Source organism: Halichoeres trimaculatus, unplaced genomic scaffold, assembly GCF_033239565.1.
Source record: "Halichoeres trimaculatus isolate MK-OKI-2021-1 unplaced genomic scaffold, fHalTri1.1 fHalTri1_scaffold_7, whole genome shotgun sequence".
In the NCBI taxonomy this organism is placed as follows: domain Eukaryota; kingdom Metazoa; phylum Chordata; class Actinopteri; order Labriformes; family Labridae; genus Halichoeres; species Halichoeres trimaculatus.
In genome coordinates this window covers 9420001-9437185 of record NW_027437185.1, presented here as the reverse complement: position 1 = coordinate 9437185, position 17185 = coordinate 9420001, and the positions used below count along the sequence as shown (strand labels likewise).

The following is a 17185-nucleotide window of genomic DNA, read 5'->3' as shown; positions in this document are numbered from 1 at the left end:
CCCGATTCGCGCGTTTGGCGCGGCGAGTTTGGAACGTTCACGCGTTTGGGCGGTAGACACGAATTCGCTCGAGTCATTGTTTTGACAACGTTGGGGGGCAACTAACGCCTGCTCCGGCTCCAACTCCGCCGGAGGATGGAGGAGAAAACAATCTGTGCGGTGTGTCATCATCCAGAGTTATACGATACGACGTGTGTACTCTACAGAGACCGGAAAAACAGGAGCAGGCTTGGTTGAAAGTCTCTGAGGAGACAGGTTTTGAATGTAAGTTCTGAAAACATTCGTTCCCAGCTGGATTTGCCTGCACGGGCTATCACTGAGTCCGACTGTGTTTTCCTCAGCGGAGTTTTGAGCCTGATAGAGAGGAGGAAAGAGTGGGGCAGGGGCAGAGCCAGGGAAAAGATGGAAGTTCTCCGTGCTCCTCTCTTTCCTCCACCCCTTCATTATCCCCAGGGAGACCTCCGGGAACATGGGTCGGGGGTTCGGGTGGTTGGGGGTACGGGGTGTCGGAGGTTCGGGGGATCGGGGATGAGATCGCAGGGAACAGCCAAGCAGGGCTGGTGGATTACCAGGGAGAGGCAGCAGGCATTGATTGTGATCTCCAAAGCTTTCACACACTCTCCTGTCATGCTTTGGAAACCACAGCTCATTGTTTTTCAGCTGCTCTTTTGGACTTTCGGTCTTTAAATGAACGAGCTCTCTACTCCGCATGCGCAGTACCGCGCATTCGCGTGTTCGCACCTCAGCTTGTCAAAAAAGTCCAGCGGCGAGACTCGGGCGTTCACGCGGCGCGTGACAGGCCATTCGCGCTAGTAAATTCGCGTGTTCGCGTTTGGTGTGGCCGCGGTATTAGAATTCTGCATCAACAAGCGCCGTTCATCTCTCTCTCCTCAACCTACACACACCACACACAGAAGCATAATCTGGAGACCCGCCCAGCTCATGGTGCGTTCACTTGAACCCTGTAACTCTCAACTACACACAACACTCATGTTAACAGTAACACATCCTCAGACAGAAACATTTATAACTGGAACAGTCCGTTACAATACACACACATCAAAAGAAATGAGTTAAGACGGTTTGCAACTACTGTGTCTACTTTTACCATCAGTAATAGCAAAAGGGGTCCAGCTGCAGACTTCAACTTTGTTTGAGGCCGCACTGAGTTTTTCTTCCTTTATCAGAAGGAAGGGACATAAGAGTACAATGTAAAAAAATAAATTAATAAATTTAACATACTCACAAACACACACACACACACACGCACACACGCACACACACACACACACCACACACACACACACACACACACACACACACACACACACACACACACACACACACACACACACACACACACACACACAAAACAATCAATATTGTATGCAACACATGTTGATACGATGCGTTCTATTAGTCATTTTCATGATGAAGGTTGTCTGCATATTTGGTTTATTTTTGCAATTTCGTTGCACTTGTAGCAATGACAAAAAAGTTCTATTCTATTCTATTTGGTTATAGTTATTGTGCATGCATACGATGATGATGATGATGGAGACAATAAATATAATTTTAGTGTTTCATACACGATTTAAAATGTTTGTAATAGAGTTATGAGGTGAAAGCCTGCACCTTCTGCTGTGATAGCTGACAAAACGTAATCAATTTTAATTCAATTCACAAAGTGAATAAATGTTCCTCCTCTCATTTTTTTCATCCCTGGCCCTAATCTCTGTTTGTGAGGAACTGTAGGTTTTTGATCTTGTCTCTTTGCTAATCTGGCCCAGTATATGACTAAACTTTTCACCCTGCTTTCTTTGACGGTTGTGTCTTCATGCTGTGGTCTAGTCTGACACCTAACACCCCCTAGTTTGGTTAATGTGTTAAAAAATAGAGGATTGCATCCTTTAATGGTCACACATGAAGAAAGGAAGGGAGATTAAATGTTGAAATATAATAGAGGAACTTATTACCCATAAGCAGAACATTTGAAGCTCTTTGGGTGGTTTCCCGACGTTCCCAGATAATGCGTGTGCATCAGTGATTACATAAACAAACTTTCTTTTAGATCAGCTTTGTTTAAACTGAAGGAATCAAAACACAATCCGAGACCGTTTCTTGCAAATGGACTTTATTCATCCCACAGCTGATCAGAGGGAGCTCTGGAAATGCACAAAGCAAGACAAAACATGAAGATTTACATCAGCAGCATAGACAGAAGAAATGTCTAAAATGGATAAAAGAACCGGCTTTTTACTCCATTAAGAGTGAAAACCTGTTTATGAGAGCAACATGATGGATAGTGGTTTTGATTCACACCTTTCTTCATATGTACATGCTCCCAAACTTTTAACACCCAACAGTGTGAATCAGTGACTGGAATCAGAGTTAATTTCAACAAGGGAAAAAAAAAAAATTTAACCATTCCTCTTCACTTTTCTATGCTCTCATAGACTTCAAATTTGTACTGGATGCCGTTCTCCTCCTGCAGCTCTTTTGGCACTCCTGGAAACCTGCAGGAGAAACAAGCCTTATCATCAGTGATATAAACATTATATACTGTATCTCCTGTAAACTCTGGCTGATATCTGTGATTCGTCTTTCATGCTGATATACGCCATGTCATATTTGGCATCACTGTGCACAAAAACTTTAACAAATGTAACTGAGAAAAATTTTAAGTAGAGCTATAAAATAAGACATCAGCAGAAACAAAAGTGTATGTGTGGGTTTATCTTACTCTGGCAGCAGACGATATTTATCCGGAGTGATCTCAGGCAGAAAAGTGTCACAGTTAAACTGCTTCAGGATTTGTGTGACAAAGAGTCTCCGGCTCCCCGGGCTCTCCATCATCTCCTGGTTTTAACCCCAAAACAACAAAAATGTCAACACACAAATATGTAGAAGCCTGAGTATGCTACTGAAGTAGTGCACGACAGGGAGTACACACAGTTGGAGAGAAAATAACTATCTGTTGATGTTTTCATGAATAAACTAGAGCTCTGGTATATCTAAACGTGGCTCCATTTCTACATATTCTGAGGTAAAAAGAATGTGGCAGCAGTTAAACAGCCCAGACGCTCCATTCAGTACCTTGTAGAGAGAGGTTCCTCCGATGACCCAGACCTGGTCCACTTTGTCAGCCAGCTCTGTGTCCACTAGTCTGAGAGCAGAGCCGAAGTCTGCAGCCAGGTGATGAGCACCTGCAGGAGGCTTTCTGGTGGAGGAGGGAAGGCAACATGTAACAAGAAGCTCTGAGTATCAGCAGAAATCTAGAGAAACAACAGCTCTGGAAAAAAAATGAAGATTCAATTGCTGCATCATGTTTTCTCTGTTTTTAATTCAGATTTATCTCTGATGAAAATTTTGATTGTACTGAGTGAGTTGCAGAGTTTTTCTCTTAAAACTTATTTAAGTTGAAGAAACGCAGGTGTGGTCGTCTTGGCATGTAGAGATGCTGGTGTAAGAAAGACAGAGGTTACACAAGATTTAAAAATTCAGATTCAAAAAATGGCAACAGAGCAGAATTCTTTTAACACCATTACGTCAATCATTGTCTGAATCCAATGTAAATTAAAGTTCATAAATTGAATATTATATCCAATAGACACTCAAGTCGAGCACATCTTTTTGTCCAACCATAATTGCTTTGCGCATGTTGGGGGTACTTGGCAAGAAAAAATATATATTTCACAGGGGGTACATCACTGAAAAAAGTTTGAGAACCACTGATAAGGAACATCAGAAAAATAGTTCAGACAAGTCATTGTTGTCACAGGAGAAAAAAGCTGCTTATTGTACTCTGGGTTTTTCACATCCAGCTAGGAGGATTACAAACCAGATGATTGAAAGGCACTGAGGGCATAGTTTATCGTTTCAGTCTTGAATAAAGCACAATGTGTTACTGCACTACCTGTGTGAGACTTACTTGCACTGTCTGCTGAGGACGATGTTGATTCTGTTATTCAAAGGTCTGTTCTTCTCAGGTATGGAGAACCACGTCTTCCTGCCCATGATCACCACATTCTGCTTCCCTACAGAAGCAAAAGAGGTAAAATTTAAAATAAAAGAATGGCTCACTTTTCCTGAGGTCTTGTGTTTGAGTATATCTGGGATAACTTTGTGCTTTGTCAGGAGAACCTACAACATGAATTTTACTATTGTAACCTTATCTTATTACTAGCAAAGTTTCAAATTCAAATGAAAAAGAAATAGAGCTTTAAAATTGTTGCTGACATCATAATGATATGCTCCAAGTTTGATATATTTCTATGATCTTAGCATTTTTTTTCCTTTTACTGATTACTTAATATCCTGTTTATACCTGCTTTCATCAAACTATATGACCACTGTTAATACGAGAGAAAAGCACGTGAACAACTGCACAGTTTTATTTGCTGTTTTATAGACATCATGAATGTAACAAAAGCTGCACATGTTGACAGCTTTAGCCTCAACTTGTATAACTTAACAGCTCCTCTGTCCTTCGTGCTGAAACCTTTGCCCTCTGATCCAGATGATGTGCTGATTTTGTAACCCCATAACCCTGAACAAACAGGATATAACTCACCCTCCACTGCTGGAGTCGATGTCATTTTTCGGAAATGTTTGAATTCATTACTGTAAAACCGACAAAAACAAGTTAACACACGGTCTGTGGTCAAAGTAGTTCTGCGTCACTAACTGGTTTTATGATTCAACCTCTGAACTGCTCACAGACTTACTTGAGTCTGACAGGATGCCACGGCAGGTTTCCGTTCATCCCGATCCCTAAGTCAGGACATACCGCCACGATACCGTTCAACACACGAGGCATTTTGACCGGAGAAACACACGAATGTGAGGTTTCTGAGGTTGTGTTCATGCAGCTTCCCGCCAGCAGCTGGCACAAAACAACCGGAAGTTGCGTTTTCTTCTTCTACGGAACCTGAAAGCTTTTCTGTTTGTTCAGCCTGCTCCAGTCTCGCCACCTACAGGCTGAATGTGACTGAAGCCAATTTCCGCAAGTACTGGAAGAGGACATAACAGGGACGGAGCCAGGATTTCAGTTATGGGTGGGCCAGACACATTTTGGCTGGGCCTTGAGTTACAAAACTGTAGATCATTAATTTGATTAATAAAAATGACTGACATTAAACATTGTTAAATAGAATAATTAAATTCTACTGTCTTTCCCAAATAAAAAACAAGATGAATGTTTCATAACTTTTTGATTTCAACACCAAAAAACATGGCTCATTTTAAGCATGTAACGCTAAAGAAATTAACATATAGTGACAAAATTTACCAAGATTTTTTTTTTTTTTTATAAAATCAAGATTAAGAAATATTGGCGACTAATTTCACAATTATTTTATTCATTAAGATAAGATAAGATAAGATAAGACATACTTTATTAATCCCCGGAGGGAAATTCATGTTGTTTGGGCACTCTTCCAAGCAAAGAATTGTACACTCTGATGGCTGCAGGGAGGAATGATCTTTGGTACCTCTCGGTCCTGCAGCGCACAGAGGTAAGGCATCCCCTGCTGCTGATCCTCTGGACTATGATGGTGTGAAGTGGGTGATCAGAGTGACGGATGATGGCCTCGACTTTCTTCTGTGTATACCTTTCCACCACAGCCTCCAGTGAGTCCAAACTGGATCCAACGACGGAGCTAGCTCTCTTCACCAGTTTTTCCAGTCGCCTCTTGTCCTTCTGCTTTAAACTATTTCCCCAGCAGACTGCACCATAAAACAAAGCACTGGCTACCACGGACTGATAAAACATCTGCAGCAGCTTTCCACAGACATCAATTGATCTGAGCTTCCTTAAGAAAAAGAGACGGCTCTGCCCCTTCTTAAAGAGTGCATCTGTATTAAGGGACCAGTCCAACTTGTTGTCCAGATGTACACCAAGATATTTGTAGGTTGGCACCACCTCCACGTCCACCCCATGGATGTTAACTGGCTGATGGCAGAGCCCAGACCTTCGGAATTAGCTCAGTAGTTTATTAGTAAAGTAATCATTTCAGCTATTTCATGGACATAGCCCTGAAAAATAACAGACTTGTATATAGTGCTGATGCTGCACAATAAAAAAAAAAGTCACTTCTTAGGTAAAGGTACAAAAAATCATCTTTATTGCAACAAAACTGCAAGCTTCTCACAAACACAACAATTGCACCAACTGTGCATGAAGACTGCAGACAGACAGTTTCTTCTGTATCTAAAGATGTTTGCCCAGTGGCCCAGACACACTGAAAAGTTTATCGATATCCACTGATTTATTTGAAGCTCCACGTTTGTTATATCCACAGTTTGTTTCAGTCTCTGACAGTTCTGCTCCTGGCCTCAGGAGGCGCTCTGACTGTGAATACAACATGGACAGCAGTGCAGAGAGTCATGGATGAAGAGGTCACACTCCACACAGAACACACTGAGGCATGATGGACAGGTGAACACCTGCAAACAGACAGAGAGATTAACAGAGTTGAATTACACTGCTGAAACTGTGACTGAATGTTTTTGGACAGTTCTGTCTCGTAATTAAATCAACCTGAAATGTATTCCCTGCAGCCCTCTGCCTCTGAAGAATTAAAATGGTCCTTCTTCATGTCTGTTTCAATTGAACATTTGTATATTTAATTCTCTGTATGTCCTGCTTGTTGTTCCAAATAAGTAACCTCTGCCATGTATGATTTGCATCACTGGTCATCATCAGGGTAACTTTCTCTGTCAGAATCACTTAAGATGAGTTTTAAAAGCTGAATGTGAATGTCAGTGATGAATCAGCTGAGCTTTATCAGTAACACTGGTGTTGTGTTCCTGCACTACTTACATTTTTATCTTTCAGCTCTCCTTGACAAGCCTGACAAAACCTGGAACAGAGGGATTACAGGTTTAGAAACAGTAAGGGAACATGATCTGAGCTAGAGCTGCAAATATAAACAAATATTTCAATAACACCTGAGTCGTACTCTCTGCTCTGAGATATACTGAGTGGATCCCAGCCCTATAGAGGTCCATTCACATAAATTCAAGAAGTAAGTAAACCGTTGATCATTTAAATAGACTGAAGCTGAATGGCACAATGAGGTACAGCAAGCTGTCCAAAAATCTGATGCTCAGTTTCAACTTAAGCAGGTCGTCTTCACCGTGTCACCATGCTTTTTGTATCTGAGTGCAGCGCATGTATATCAGAAACTACAGTCACCTGTCCCCTTGAGGCTCCTCCACAGGACTCTCTGTGAAAGCCTGCAGGGGGAAGAGGTGGTGGAAGGATCTGGCGAGATGTGGGGCTGACACTAAAGTCAAACCTGTGAGGAAACAGAAAACACAAACAGACAAATCAGTCAGAGATGATAATGTAATTCTGCTGATTTGAGTTCACTGTTAAAGCAAAAACAAACAAAAAACAGAAATTTTGATCGCACAATAAGAAAACTCAGACATACCACAGACTTTACACTCCACAGGGAGCTCTGTGTATTTGGCGTGACACTGCGGACAGAAGTATCCTCCCAAAGACAGACCAGGACCACTGCTGCTGTCCAGATGACTGAGGGAGACGCAGCAGAGATTACTCACTGCAGGACAAAGTGGCTGCTCATAACCTTGAACCCTGTCATACGCTGATTTCTACACCCAAACCTCAGCCAGTTTCTACACCAGGATCGTGAATAAGAGCCACCAACACTGATTTCTACTTACGACATGCTGAAGGAAGGTTTGGCATCCTGGTTGGAGAGAGAGGCAATGGTATGCTGGGGAAAACCTGCAGAAAAAGAGGTACATAAAAAATGTGCCTCATACAAATATTCCGTCAATACTTTAGTGCTTCTGGATAGATTTTGATGAGGGGTACAGCTTTATAGGATTCTACATTTTGACTAGTGTTGTCAGGGGATTAAAAAAAATCAAATTTATCACAGGATTTGTAATTAATTAGTCCAATTAATCACATTTTAATATTGTGTCTACTTAGGGTTCCCAAATGAAGAATTTGAATTCTAGGACTAGGGATGGGTACTGAATTAGGTACTTTTTTAGGTACCGACCAAATTATGTCAAAAGTACCGGGTATCGATTCACGTAAAATCAAAAGGTACCATGTTTAGGTACCTAAACGCATCCTTGTGACTGTGGGGGACTGGAAGAGTAGGCAACTTTCCATTCTGCACATGAACACAGCATTGCAAGGTTATATATTGAAGAATATATTTGTTAAATTGTAAAAAATATATATTCTATTATTGAACAAATTGATATTTTTTACCACATAAACACAAAAAAGTACCGAAAATTGGTACCGTTGAGTACCTGTACCGATTGCCGGGTACCGGGCATCGGTACCGTATCGTTTCAAATGTGAAAGGTACCCATCCCTATCTAGGACATTACAAAATTGTAGTGCATGACTAATCAAATAAATACACAAAGAAGAGAAGATTTTTAAATCCACTTTTTTTCCCAATTCAACTGCAAATGGTCACTGGGTCTACAGAAATAAATTATGTTTTTCAGCGAGGGAAGCGGGGTCTGGCAAGCTTGTCAATCAAAATCTCGCTCGTAAACTACTGTGGGTGAGAGCGGTGCTGTCTTTGGATGAGAGATCAGCATGGATATGAGGAGAAGATGTGAGATGACAGAGACAAAGCGAGATGCTGCAAGTCAGAAAAATTTAAAGCAGCTCATGCTCCAACTGAGGATGTGTCGCGGTAGTTCAGAGAGAAAGAACGGCGCAATCATGAGAAAAGACGACAGAGATCATGGAGAGGATCAAAGGATGGAGAGCCTGAGACGAGTGGGATCAAAAAAAGTATGTATTGTCTGTTTTTTTGGTTCAAGAAGAGGAAGAGAGACGTAAAAGAAGAGAGTCCACTCATCTTAGGTAACTTTGGTGTTTCCATAGTTACAGAAAACTATTATTACTCAGGTCTTGAAAGATTGTCCAAGATGCTCTGAAAATGGCTGGCAGCCATCTGCGTTAACTTTTATAACACATTAATTTGCGGTGTAATTATTTTATCTAATTCACACATTAAAGTGACAACCCTAATTTGGGATGTTGTGTATTTGGTAAATACCATGATATCTTACTGTATCTTCACAGTCTCTCTACTCCCAACATTTCTTGTCTCCATTCAGCTGTCCCCTCTAAAAAGGTAAAAGTGCTCCAAATAAATTTAATAACCCTGATTATCCTCTTTTAAAGAAGCTCACAGCCTGTGTGTACTGACCCATGCGTATCAAAGAGCACTCTGATGAGGAGATGGCTGGAGGAGGTTTGACGTGCAGCATTAGCAGCTCTCTGAAGTGGCTCTCGTCCAGGATGACGTGGTAGGAGCCGCCTGTCTCTCTGGTCAGCACTGTGCACACGCGGACCTCTGCTGACAGGCCAATCACTGACACCCGCACCTTGAGAGACTTCAGGGTCTGATGGGGAGGAACATTTGTTACACCATGTCTGATATATGTTAAACATCTAATGGCTGCAGCCCGAGAAAGTGGAAACTTCACCTTGATGAGTTCGTAGATGTTGGCTGGGTCACACGTGGTGAGGCTGCTGAGGACTATCAGGATCTCTCTGCTTGTGTGTCCGGGCATGTGTCTTCAAACAGAGACAGGTGAAAGCTGAGCCACATTTATCGATGTAAGGAGACCAAACCTGAACATCAGCATCAGCAGAGCTTACTTCAGTGTCTGCATGGCCAGGTGCAGAGAGTTGTAAAGTGAGGGCTCTCCTCCACACACAGTGTCCACAGCCTTCTTCAGAGCTGCTATGTGCTTCTTTGGATTACCTGGTGATGTAACAAAAGATGTCAGCATACTGCATGTTTTCTATATGTTTAGTGTCACATGTACAAATTTACAGACAGGAGACCAAGAGAAAAAAATTTAAATATTTTTAAAATTTTGTCTTGAAAATAAAAAACTGTCTCATAAAACATATAGTTAAATACTCAGACCAATATTGTGGTTATAAAATCTCTGAGGACAAAGAGATGAAATCACATACCTAATGACACATGATAGATATGACGTGAGCAGACATTTATTGACTTCAGACATGTCAGTTCTCACACTGAGAGCTGAAATCTCTTCAGGCGAATATTAGCAGAGAAAATGTTCCTCACCTGCTAGGTCAGTCAGCTTGTCAGCTCTTTTATTCTTGGTGGTGATAATGCCAACCTGTACACATAGAAAATAAAACACTTTCTCTAAATCAGTAAACCATCTGAAGTAGCCGTGTTTAATCCAACAGGTACTGGCTGGAACAAAAAATCTGGTTCAACACACAGTTCAGAGTAAAACATACAGATTAAGGGTAAAAGTCTACCTGACTGATGGGGTTTTGGTCAAAGTATTCATCAACAAACGCTTCCATCAGCTGCAGAGGAACAGAGAGGACACAGTGTTTTACAGATGATCATACTGAGCAGAGGTCTGCTCATGTCCAGAGAGGGGTTTCTGACCTTTAACGTGGAGGTGAGGCGGTTCGGCTTTAGGTCCTGGTCTTCCATCGTTCTCGAACAGTCAATCACAACAAAGAGATGTCGCATCTACAGCACAAGAATTATTCTAATAACTTCAAGCCACGAGGTGTTCTCAATTCAATGTCTCCTGAGCTGAATCAACTGCATGTTTATACTCTGCAGCAGGAGGCTTTATAAAAACAAAACAACCACACAATCTGAGGTGTTCTGCTGCTGAGAAAAACAGGTTTTATGTTCAGTTCATCTGCCTGTTATATTACTGTTTATGACACATCTTATGTAAATAAAACCACAGAATGCTTCAATTTTTAAAAGTTTCCAGTTACAATTTGATATAGGCTAAAAATCTCTGTAGCCCTTAGGGCCTCTTTGCCTGCATTGTACTTTTGTGCTATAAATAATTGTAGAATAGTAAGATAAGTTTGGAAAACGGAAAAAACTTCAGCGTAACACTGAGGACATCATCTCACTTTGAATAACTTTATTAGTGCATAAGTCCTCTAAAACAAATTTTATCTCTAGCCTTATACATAATAATTTATGAGAGCATCCCCCATACCACAAGTGAGCTTTTTCACTGATTTGGGAAATCAAATTCAAAAAGAAGACAGTTTCTGACTCAAACCACAAACTAAAAGTTTACTGAAAATAGAAATAAAGGAAGCACGGTGAAATACAACTAAATTTTTCAAATTTTGTGACAAAAGAAAGAGCATGTAATGTTTCAGAGTTTATAAAAGCTGGACTGGAAAACTCTCTAAACTCACTCATCAAAGGTTAGGTTACTGTTTAGGTAACCCCTAAACTTCAGGCCATGTCTCAAATTAAATTATAAATTATGATGCCCCTTCAAAATTAGATTCCTGTCATTTCGCTGCTAAAAAGCCACAATTTTCGTTTGTCACGATAATCTTTTTTAATTTCTTGGTGTAATTGTATTAAGCTGGCATGAGAATTTAATCTGGAAGTCACTCACCATCCCGAGCCTCACTTGTCCATGGCATTCGATCACCCTGTAAGATAAACAAGGCAGCAAATAAGTGGGTAGCAACGATAAACAGCACACAATTAACAACATTTTTCAGATGGCAGGTGGGTTCATTTTCAAAATCACTCAGGCAAAGTTACCTATGCATTCTTGGACTTATATGTCATTATATTATATTATATTATTCAAATCTTTTGTACAAACAGTACTTTTTTATATTTATACCAGTTTAGACGAAATATTAGGAACATAACTCAAGAAGTTTCAACCTCAGTTTACAAGATAAGGTGAAATCGCTTCATTGAGTCAAATAATCATTTCAAAATAAAAAACATTACTTCAAGTATTATATTCACCTTTTCCTTTTGGACTGGAACAGGATCTCCTCCACTGAAGCCTTAAGTGAGCCGGACTCATCTTCTTTCAGGACCTCCCTATAGTAGATTGAACATGTGTTCAATAACTGTATTGTGCAGTATCAAGTGCAAACAAAAGTCTTCATGTTTCAAACAACAGTTTTACCATGTCCTCTCGTAGCCTCCCTCCCAGCGTTTGGCTCTCTCTGGTTCTTCATCCATTCTGTCCACTGTCCAAAACCTTCTTGACTCAGTAATACACAAGTCTGCAGCACAAAGGATGTAACCTAGATTACTGTCGTGATTCAAAATAACACTAAATTTTTTTTTTTATCACTTTTCAAAGAACACCCGTAGACCACAATGGCCTACACTGAATGCATTCAGGAAAAAATCTGTAAAACAATGACTAGAAAATCATCAACAGTCAAAATTATTTCTGAGAAGGTGGGTTTTTTACTACTGGGGTTTGCATGTAGGAAGATCAGATCATTGTGTCATTTTTTTTGGTTTGAAAAAATAAAGGAAAAAGTTACACGCATTTACAGTAAAGGTAGTGTATATGTTATTGATGGGTCTGAGGAGTCCGCCAGTTGAGGAAAAGAGTCTTGAGGATGGTGGCGCTTTCTTTAAGGATGAGAATAAACAAAGACCTATTGTACATTAGGTGGTTTCAAGCATTTTGCTTTACGTTTAGTTTTCCCAGTATCAAAAAATAAGAAGGGGTAGAGGTCTAATGCAAAATATTTGCTGACTTTACAGTTGCTTGCTGTTTTAATGGTTTAATGGAAAATACAATTACTTTTCTGAGAGGGGTTTGGCATTAATGTGTCCACTTAAGGAAAATGATTTTATTGTTATCACAAATAATACCAGCTGAGCTGTACTCCAGCACAACATTTAATCAGGAGAATAACGTACATATTGTCTCTTCCCCTAAAATCAATACATAATGAGTTTAAAGTAAAACATTACTGTTTCTAAACTGAGCTTGGTCTGACACCATGTATAAATAAATAAACAAACACTATTTCAGTTATCACAGTAATAAAGAGTAGTCGAAGCCTATTTATTTGTTGATATAATTGCTAAAGAGCCTAACACTTAAGTTTCTAAAACCAATACTCTGCTGGGACCTAAATAAAGTGTTGCTATTACTGGAATGGATATGTTAAATCACGATAACAACACTGTAGAGTTGGAAAAATGTGATTGCAATCTGCTTTCTTTCCATGGGGTATTTACTTCAATTTGAAAAACTTAAAGAAATAGAAATCTGTTCACTATGTTTTATGTACATATACAACAAAAATTAACAATGGTCTTTTAAACTTTGTGGTTTTGCGTCGATTTCGTGTCTAAGTAAGACGCATCTCTCATCACACTTGGCTTAGCACATGTGAAAACAATACTATGTTAAATCAATGTTTAATATCGTGATATCAGTACGAAGTATTGACAGTGAAGAATTATGAAAGAGCACATATTTGGAAAAAAAAAATACCCCACAGTTATACTTGCAGGTTAATGTTCACTAAAGTATCTCAACTACATTTAAGGTAATGACAGTTGGCTTAGCCTTTATTTGACTACATTGAGACCGTGCAGAAGCATGGCTTAAATATCTCTACTTTCATCCAACAGGTAAAACACTCTAAAACTCTCTCGTTGTGTGATTTTGTAGTGCAGTTTAGACACATCACAGACGATATTTTGTGTTTTCTGTTATAAATCGTTCAGTAAAAATAAAACTCATATGGAAGTCGGGTACTCGGCTACATGTAGCTAGCGTCCGTTAACGAACTTTATTTGAGGTTATTTAACTAACCAGAGGTTAAAAATGAAATTTATTTTGGCATTTAACACATATCCTCTAAATAGTTTGTTCCCAACGAGCATTATGTACCTGTCTCGCTGCAGTACGTAAAAACATACAAAGAGATTCATCTACCTGATGCTGTTCACCGGCCACTTCCGCCCACACTTGCCCTTATGAGCTGTGATTGGCTACTACACAGCCGATTGGTACGACTAGAATGGTTCCGTAAAGCAACAAGGCATTCGGGGAAAGTATTCTGCACAATATAATGAAACTTAAGTTTGAAGGGTTTTTTTTTGCATTCGGGAAAAAAAAACAAAACATTAGAAATTAGACTTAGTTTTTTTTTGTTATGTGTTACAGAGACACAACAAGATTTTTCTTCTCTATGCTCCTTTTCATTCATTTCAGAATTGTAATCTCTGTCTGTCTGTCATTCCTTATCTATCTATCTATCTATCTATCTATCTATCTATCTATCTATCTATCTATCTATCTATCTATCTATCTATCTATCTATCTATCTATAAATATATATAATATATATAAATGTGTATAAGATATATATATGTGTGTGTGTATGTGTGTGTGTGTGTGTGTGTGTGTGTGTGTGTGTGTGTGTGTGTGTGTGTGTGAGTGAGTGTGTGTGTGTGTGTGTGTGTGTGTGTGTGTGTGTGTGTGTGTGTGTGTGTGTGTGTGTGAGTGTGTGTGTGTGTGTGTGTGTGTGTGTGTGTGTGTGTGTGTGTGTGTGTGTGTAGGTGTGTATATGTTTAATATAAATCTTTGTATATTTACTTTTTATTACTTATCTTGGCTTTTGCAAGAAGATTTTTCCCAAACAGTTAGTGTTTATTTGTTGATTCCTTTTTCCAAAAGGGAACTTTGCTTTCTCATTACCTTGTGCATGAGCAGGAACCCAGCAGAACAGCGCATTACACCCAGCCTTTTGTATCAATACATTCCCCACTGTCAGACTTAACTTCTTTTTTTTGTTGTTGTTGTTGTATTCTTAAATGACTGTAGTTATTTCTGGTCTTTACTCATAATGTGAAGAGTAACAAACTGGAGTGGATATATCACATCTTAATCACACATGGTGTACTCTTATGGGGATTTACCTTTAAAAAACACACAAAAACAAACAGTGATGCTAGTTTATGTTCTTCTTATCTTCTCGTTCTCATATCTTCTGATTCTGTTCAGTGACGTCCTGGACAAATATTTGCTTATGATGAATTCAAATTCCCCTGCAGCATTTATGTCCAGGCCTGTCTCTATGTGTTTACAGAGATCGAAATCAAACAAGTATGACTCAACATGCCTACTTGTGTGTGTGTGTGTGTGTGTGTGTGTGTGTGTGTGTGTGTGTGTGTGTGTGTGTGTGTGTGTGTGTGCAGTACGAGATGGAGAATGAGAGATGTTTTGTAGCCTCCAAGTTGCTTGACTGTTTCTTCTCAAATTGTTTGAGGTTTGGCATCTGTGATTGGTCTTTGATTGTATTTATTTTTAAAAGAGGATTTAAATCATGATGAATCATTTTTAAACTGTTTTCTTGGTGGAATGATAAGATGTTTGATTCCTGGAATGAGATTTAGCATCTGTGTCATAACTTTCGTCTGTTCTTCCTTTCTTTTATCATTTCTTCAGCAGACTGCTTGAGGCAATGCGGCTGTTATTGAGCATGTTTTGCACTTTGCTTTGGAACAGTGTCAAAAACTGTTTCATGTGAATGATTAACAGTTTATGAAGACTGTTTGGTAAGTAAGTGGCAGCGCTGAAACATTTAACCACTAGAGGAGGCCAAAGGAGTATCCAAATGTGACCTCTGGGCCCTCTGAGTGAATCAGCAGCTTCAAAGATACACTATTCCAGGAACTGAGATACTGAATAAATTTAACCCTTTTTGTGCAGAACCATATATTAAAGTCGGTATCTCTAGCTGCAGTTTATGAATGCAATCTGGTGCCATGTTTGAATTCAGCTCTTATCCTTGGATTATTGGCAGGTTTGGATTTAAGCCCCAGTTAAGTAGAGTAATCATTCACTTGTATTAACACTTGTCTTGGGGTCTGTTTTTTTTTTTTTTTATTGTTAGAGCATCAAATAAAGTTTTTGAGTGTAAAAAAGAGATAGCCTTGTCTCAATGCAGGTGAACCTGACACTGTTCACTTATTTAAAAATGATCTCCCGGCACAGTTCTCGTGTTTTCAATTTATACATGGTAGTGCTATTCCAGCTTCCTAATTTCTGTTCCTGCATTGTTTAAAACACTGTTTTCACTTTGATGTGAACAGAAAGGAGTGGACAGAGGTAAGAAGTTAACAGACTTCATTATAACACTGGGACTTATGGTGACATGCTCTACATTTTAAAGCTCAAATAGAAGGAACAGATGCAGAAAAAAAAATACAGACTAAAAAATAAATAATCAGTGGTTCTGGTTAAGACTTTTTGGACAGGCTGTAGATCTGCATCATTTCCATACTGGGGCAGGCTGCCTATACAGACAGCTTTAATTCAGGATATTGTTTTGTTTCAGGCGTGTAAAATTATCAAGGTGCACAAATGATATCTAAAATGCCATTTTGTGTAAGAGTTAAATAAAAAACCACTTCTTTTACGTTCTACACCTCAGGATTTTTAAACTTAAAGTTAACAAAGGCAAATGTGGTGAAAGGTTGCACTTTCCACCGAGCGGCAGATGTGCTGCTCTCACTCTTGTTTTGAGTTTCTGGTTTCGTTTCTAGCACAGGCAGGAGAAGAACAGAGAAGGGGGGGTTGACGGAGGAGGAGGGGTGGGGGTGTGGAGGAAGTGAAAATGAAATCGGCTCCAAAGATCGTCTATTTTCGTAAAGGTAACCCAGCGAAATGTGCAGATGTGGATAATAATTAGACATTGTGAAAGGGAAATAAGAAGTCAGAACCACCTACAACACTACACAACTGAGGAAACAGACATAACATGACAGCCTTTAAAACTAAAAAACAAAACAAAAACAAAAGCAAATAATGTTTAAAATGCAGCTATTCACAAAGAAAATAGAGATTAAGTTTATACAGGAAGGAAATAGTGGTGACACAAATAATTTACATTTTTGTTTTAACTGGAATAGCAGGATTTGAGTGTTGATACCTTTAAGCAGCCTAGTTAATGTCTGTGTCGGTAGGTAATGGCGAAATATGAGTCAGTGCAGAAGGCAGGGGGAGGTTCAACAGATGACATGTTGACTGTTGTGGTACTAAGAAAAAAAATATAGAGTGAGTCCTCCTCGTGAGGTTTTCTTCGGGGTGAGCGCGCACGCTCGGGATCGACCCAAAGCGAGAGCACGGGAGCAGGAGGGGATTTCCAGCTCGAGCCCACTTCCCGAGGCAGCCGTTGTTTTGCTTTCGGTCTGGACACAGAAACAGAAATATAGGACGGCCCCACTTTCTTTTTTCAACTTAAAACTACAAATCCTTTGAGTTGCCAAACTTCTACTGCGTGTGTTGCTCGAGCAGCAGGACTGTGAAGCTACAGGCCATCCAAACTGAACAGGTAACG

The 17185-nt window shown here is 39.7% G+C and overlaps 3 protein-coding genes across 5 annotated transcripts in view; 1 reads left to right on the top strand and 2 right to left on the bottom strand.

Moving 5' to 3' along the window:
- Positions 1–2119: 2119 nt before the first annotated feature.
- dhfr (dihydrofolate reductase) lies at positions 2120–4922 on the bottom strand. The gene is made up of 6 exons (XM_074674356.1): positions 4728–4922; positions 4574–4623; positions 3932–4037; positions 3097–3220; positions 2744–2859; positions 2120–2516 (listed from the first exon to the last, which is right to left on the bottom strand). The coding sequence occupies exons 1-6, from the start codon at positions 4865–4867 to the stop codon at positions 2435–2437; spliced, it is 618 nt and encodes a 205-aa protein (XP_074530457.1). The 5' UTR covers positions 4868–4922; the 3' UTR covers positions 2120–2434.
- Positions 4923–6157: 1235 nt separating this feature from the next.
- On the bottom strand, positions 6158–13866 carry gtf2h2 (general transcription factor IIH, polypeptide 2). 2 transcript variants are annotated; one of them, XM_074674097.1, is made up of 15 exons: positions 13732–13787; positions 11992–12091; positions 11826–11903; positions 11458–11494; positions 10461–10547; positions 10325–10375; positions 10122–10176; positions 9680–9785; positions 9505–9595; positions 9225–9420; positions 7696–7759; positions 7440–7543; positions 7199–7301; positions 6824–6863; positions 6158–6447 (listed from the first exon to the last, which is right to left on the bottom strand). In XM_074674097.1, exons 2-15 carry the CDS (start codon positions 12045–12047, stop codon positions 6337–6339), a joined length of 1179 nt encoding a protein of 392 aa, XP_074530198.1. In that variant the 5' UTR covers positions 12048–12091; positions 13732–13787; the 3' UTR covers positions 6158–6336. The 2 variants fall into 2 exon arrangements, with proteins under 2 accessions (XP_074530198.1, XP_074530197.1); XM_074674096.1 differs by having other exon boundaries at positions 6159–6447; positions 13777–13866.
- Positions 13867–16963: 3097 nt separating this feature from the next.
- irf2b (interferon regulatory factor 2b) overlaps positions 16964–17185 on the top strand; it is a 15857-nt gene continuing 15635 nt past the window's right edge. For both annotated transcript variants that reach the window (XM_074674457.1, XM_074674454.1), the window contains exon 1: positions 16964–17179. The gene's annotated coding sequence lies outside the window, so the exon portion shown is untranslated. The remainder of the gene's footprint in view (positions 17180–17185) is intronic.

Coding starts and splice junctions, on each gene's coding strand:
- dhfr (XM_074674356.1), bottom strand. CDS start 4,867: ATGAACACAACCTCAGAAACCTCACATTCGTGTGTTTCTCCGGTCAAA. Junction 4,624..4,727: donor TGGCATCCTGTCAGACTCAA/GTAAGTCTGTGA, acceptor TCGGTTTTACAG/TAATGAATTCAAACATTTCC. Junction 4,038..4,573: donor ATCGACTCCAGCAGTGGAGG/GTGAGTTATATC, acceptor TTGCTTCTGTAG/GGAAGCAGAATGTGGTGATC.
- gtf2h2 (XM_074674096.1), bottom strand. CDS start 12,047: ATGGATGAAGAACCAGAGAGAGCCAAACGCTGGGAGGGAGGCTACGAG. Junction 10,548..11,457: donor GACAAGTGAGGCTCGGGATG/GTGAGTGACTTC, acceptor CTTGTGCTGTAG/ATGCGACATCTCTTTGTTGT. Junction 10,376..10,460: donor GCCTCACCTCCACGTTAAAG/GTCAGAAACCCC, acceptor GTTCCTCTGCAG/CTGATGGAAGCGTTTGTTGA.